Source organism: Perca flavescens, chromosome 7 (assembly GCF_004354835.1).
Source record: "Perca flavescens isolate YP-PL-M2 chromosome 7, PFLA_1.0, whole genome shotgun sequence".
Classification (NCBI taxonomy): Eukaryota; Metazoa; Chordata; class Actinopteri; order Perciformes; family Percidae; genus Perca; species Perca flavescens.
The window spans coordinates 7,385,468-7,389,815 of NC_041337.1; the positions used below are offsets into that span (position 1 = coordinate 7,385,468).

General features: G+C 36.8%; 1 protein-coding gene across 2 annotated transcripts in view; it reads right to left on the minus strand.

Annotated features, from left to right (window-relative positions):
* Nucleotides 1–1,518, minus strand: part of ttpal (tocopherol (alpha) transfer protein-like) — a 9,057-nt gene extending 7,539 nt beyond the window's left edge. The window contains exon 1 of one of the 2 annotated variants that reach the window (XM_028582980.1): nucleotides 1,134–1,518. Coding sequence is in view for 1 of the 2 variants with exons in the window: in XM_028582979.1 (XP_028438780.1) it covers nucleotides 1,001–1,058 (58 nt within the window). In the remaining variant the exon portion in view is untranslated. The other variant, XM_028582979.1, reaches the window with a different exon arrangement.
* Nucleotides 1,519–4,348: the final 2,830 nt, after the last annotated feature.

The following is a 4,348-nucleotide window of genomic DNA, read 5'->3' on the forward strand; positions in this document are numbered from 1 at the left end:
TTGCCCCTCCCTCCTCCTCATCCCGTCCCCTCCCCAACCCCCACCCCCAAATCCTTATTGTCGGCTATTGGCTGGAAGACAGTTTGTTTTTGTTGGCGTTTGTGGAGCCTGGGCTGTCTACAGAGACCGCGCTTGTTTACGGTGTGTTCAGGGGACAGGCAGCTCGCGGATAGTGAGGAGATGTTTGCTGTATGTGACAAAAAAAAAAGTTGTCGCCTAAAAAACGCGTGGCATCGCTTACAGCGCCTTTAAGTACAGATTAGGGCCACACGATACGAGGAAAGTATGCGATGATGTTGTTGAATATCGCGATATATAATAGTTTCTTTTTTTCTACAGTATGATTAGCAGACTCTTTTTTGCTATACACTTTATCTCCTGCCATGAATTCCTTTATTTGAATTGGGAAAATGTGATTAATTATGTAAATATAAAGATTTTATATATTTATTTATGTATGTATGCATGCATGCATGTATTTATGTATGTTATGTTATGTTTATAAATAAATAAATAAAAATGAGTTAAAATGAGCACAACCTGAAACAGCAGTTAAATGCATACACGTGAAATGCAGCAGGAATATTAATCCACAAACATGAGACAGGGAACACTTTACTGAACAATGATACATAATTTTAGTTAAGTAAGGTTTTGAATGCAGAACTCTTAATTATAGTAGAGTATTTCCACAGTATGGTATTAGCAGCCTACGTTAACTTAAGAGTATGTAGAGAATCTGAATACTTATTTCACCACTGCACATACATATAGTTTACACAAAGTGGACAACATATATTGGAATTAAAAGTTTCCCTATCTGGATCTGAATAGTAGGAGAGTTCCCTACAATAGCACAAAACATGCTAACAGTAACGCTAGCTATGTATTCGTTCAGCATTGAGTCAGAGCCTCAGTCGAACCGTAGCTAGTTAATATAACCTGCTACAGTGCAGAAGCGATGCGACAAAACTAGTCAGAATAATGACTGAATACCAACCCGGAGATGCTTTCAACAGTAAACGACTAGGACATACATAAACGCCTTCTATCAGCATCCATTGGCAAGAGATAAAAAAATGTCCGAAAAGACACAGCGACGACCAGAAAAAGTATCAAAAATCACAACAGACCTGTCGGGGAAATCCTTCTTCCGGGTAGAGAGATGGCGCTCTCTCATTTGTCCATATTGACGCACGAGCGCGGTCGAGTTTAACCGAGTTTAACGTCTTGTTGTTTTGATGGCGATGCTGCGTTCAAGAGTCCCTCGGAAATGAGCCACTGAACTGAAAGAAAAATGGACCTTGTCATAAAAAAAGTTTCTTTTCGTGCGCGTTTCGCGAGTTTCTTGATTTTGTTTGATTTTAACTTAAAACAATTCTTCCCAGACGTCATTTTCCCAAAAGACTAACTGACGTGGCAATATTTTACTTGCTACAACACAAAACGCTGCATTCTACGACTCTTGTGTAGAGTCTTTTCGCACAGCTTCAGTGCACTTAAACCTAACATGGTGCAAACTAACATAACAATAAAAATAAGTCATACTTGTACACATAACACAGTATTGAAAACTGAAATTAGTTTAAAGTATTAGGCTTATTAATACGACAGCACATGATGGCATTACAAAAAAAAAAAAAAATATATATATATATATATCTATCTTTGTTCTGTTTTTGATTTGTTTCTAATTAGTTTATTCCAGTCTTGTATAAAGTACTTGAAAGCAATACTTAAGTAAAAGTACATGTATCTTACCAGAAAATAACTTTGGTAGAAGTTAAAGTCACTTTCCAGAATATTACTTGAGTAAAAGTCTTAAAGGACCTGATATTTATTGTCGTCAAACGTTATCTTCATATCGCAACTGTCGTCTGTTACGTTACCGTGGTAAAGTTGGTTTTATATTGGACGTTGGCCATTCGAAAAAACTATTATTATAAAAATTGCTTGACCTTGTGACCTATCCATCTCAAAACACATCTGGCGAACTCAGCTAACTGCCCTACACATAACACAAAGCTTCTTTTTTCCACCCTTTGATTTAAAAAATATTTAAAATATATATATTATATAAAATCAAATAAATAAGTATTGTGTTATGTGCAGGGCAGGTAGCTGAGTTCGCCAGATGTGTTTTGAGATGGTTAGGTCAAAAGGTCAAGCTGCATACTCGATTTTTCGAATGTGTCGAATTGCCAACAGTCCAATATAAAACCAACTTTACCACGGCACGTTACGTTGGAGGCAGAGCCTGCAGCAGGAAATAACCAAGTAAAGTACAGATACGTAAAAATTCTACTTAAGTACAGTAACGTAAGTAAGTGCAACACTGATTTATACTTGATGTTCACCAAAGGTTCCTATATTTCTTTTTATGTGTGTGGAAAAGATCGCATGTAGCAATTACACTTGACCGGTAGAGGGCAGATTTTGCCTTCATAGCTATTGCTATTGCTGTCACTATAGGATCCATCGTCTCAGTATCTTTCAGGTATAGGCTATGTTTTCTACTTCGAATATAAAAATGAATTCTTAATAATAATACACATAATGTATGCTAATGTATTCATATGTATGTAGGCTACGTTGTTTGTATTTTTGTAAGACCAAAGTAGGCTACTCTACTCTACTACTACTCTATCTACTCTACCTTTGACTTTCATGTCCGAAGCTTCCACTTGTTTTCTAAATCAAACCTCATAAATCTTAATTGAACAGTCGAGTCTAACAGTGATAACAGCTAGGGATTTATTTCACTGGAATGTGAAATAAAGTGTCCACCCTCCCTCTCCCTCTCCCTCTCCCAATCAGTGCTATATCTATAATGATTTTATGGCACTTTATCAGTCTGAGGCAACATGTTGCATTAGGCTATCAGTGAACAAGCAGCACTGCCACGTTGGACCCATTTTCCAACATGTCTGATTTCTTCATGTATAGTTGTCAGAGAACGTGCAATCCCATTCACTCCTCAGAAAACCCTTGTCTCACAATCACATATATAGTGTAAAATATGGTCTGCAGAAAATGCAATGTAAAAATAAATCTTGAGATTTATTAATTCATGTTCACATTTAAAGACAAAACATTGCCTGTTTTAGTAAGGCAGTACAGGTTACAAGGCTTCATTTATATATCAGTTAAACCATGACAACGTACTAAAACAAAATATATAATATATATATTTTTTAAAACCAATACAACACACTATTGGGAAACTTCCTCAGTGTGTCTGCCTGTGACTTTTATAAAGTGGCACCACAGAGCTCATTATGTGTAGAAAGATTCCTTGGTGTCCATTTTAACATGTTCAATTTGACTACTACTATATACCACTACTATAAGCCTGTAAAGCCCTGCAGCGCACTGATATGACATGAACTACTATAACTACCATTTGAAGTCACTGTTCCATTATTAATGTGACTATTATTGCCATTGTTCATCACACCCCCAACCAGCCTGTCAGACACCGCCTACCAAGAGCCTGGGTCTGTCCGAGGTTTCTTCCCAAGAGGGAGTTTTTCCTCGCCACTGTCGCACTTCTTGCTCTTGAGGGAATTACTGTAATTGTTGAGATTCTTGGGGCTGTTGGGGTAAATTATAGAGTGTGGTCTAGACCTACTCTATCTGTAAAGTGTTTCGAAATAACTCATGTTATGATTTGATACTATAAATAAAATTGAATTGAATTGAATTACTGCCAATGTGTATTTCCAGTACATAACACAAACCACATATATTTTAGTCTTGTCACCGAAAGTTTGAACTCGCTGAATTCGTTCAAGTGATTTCCTTTAGCTTCGATAAAATGAGAATTTTCTGAGTTCCGGACTGGAAGTTGACAAAACTTTATTGCTAATGCAAATAAAATAAAATACTGTGCAATACTAAATACATGACAATGTAAGGCCTCCTGTAACATTCATAAAATACTGACATGATAACGTCACCATGTCTAACATGAGCCTTGCTGCACACACTGACGCCATGGCCAAGGAAGCGATGTTACCCAATAATATACTACATATATACAACGATGTACGTCTATCTACTGTACGCGCCGACCGGATATGGCCGACTGGATAGCTTTGATGCTTATAGTTTTGTCTGGCTTTCGCTGAGCTGTAGAGCTCAACTGCAGCTGCATGTGTTAACAAATAGATCCCTGAAGAAAAACAGCAATCTGCAAGGGACATAATTGCAATCATATTCTATATATTTAACAACTTTATTGTTTCAGTCAAGTTAACAGCTTCATTGCTGTTAATGTATAAACTTATATATAAAGACCCTGGTTTAACACAATAAAAAAAAAAAAAAAACAGGGTTCAGAGGATTG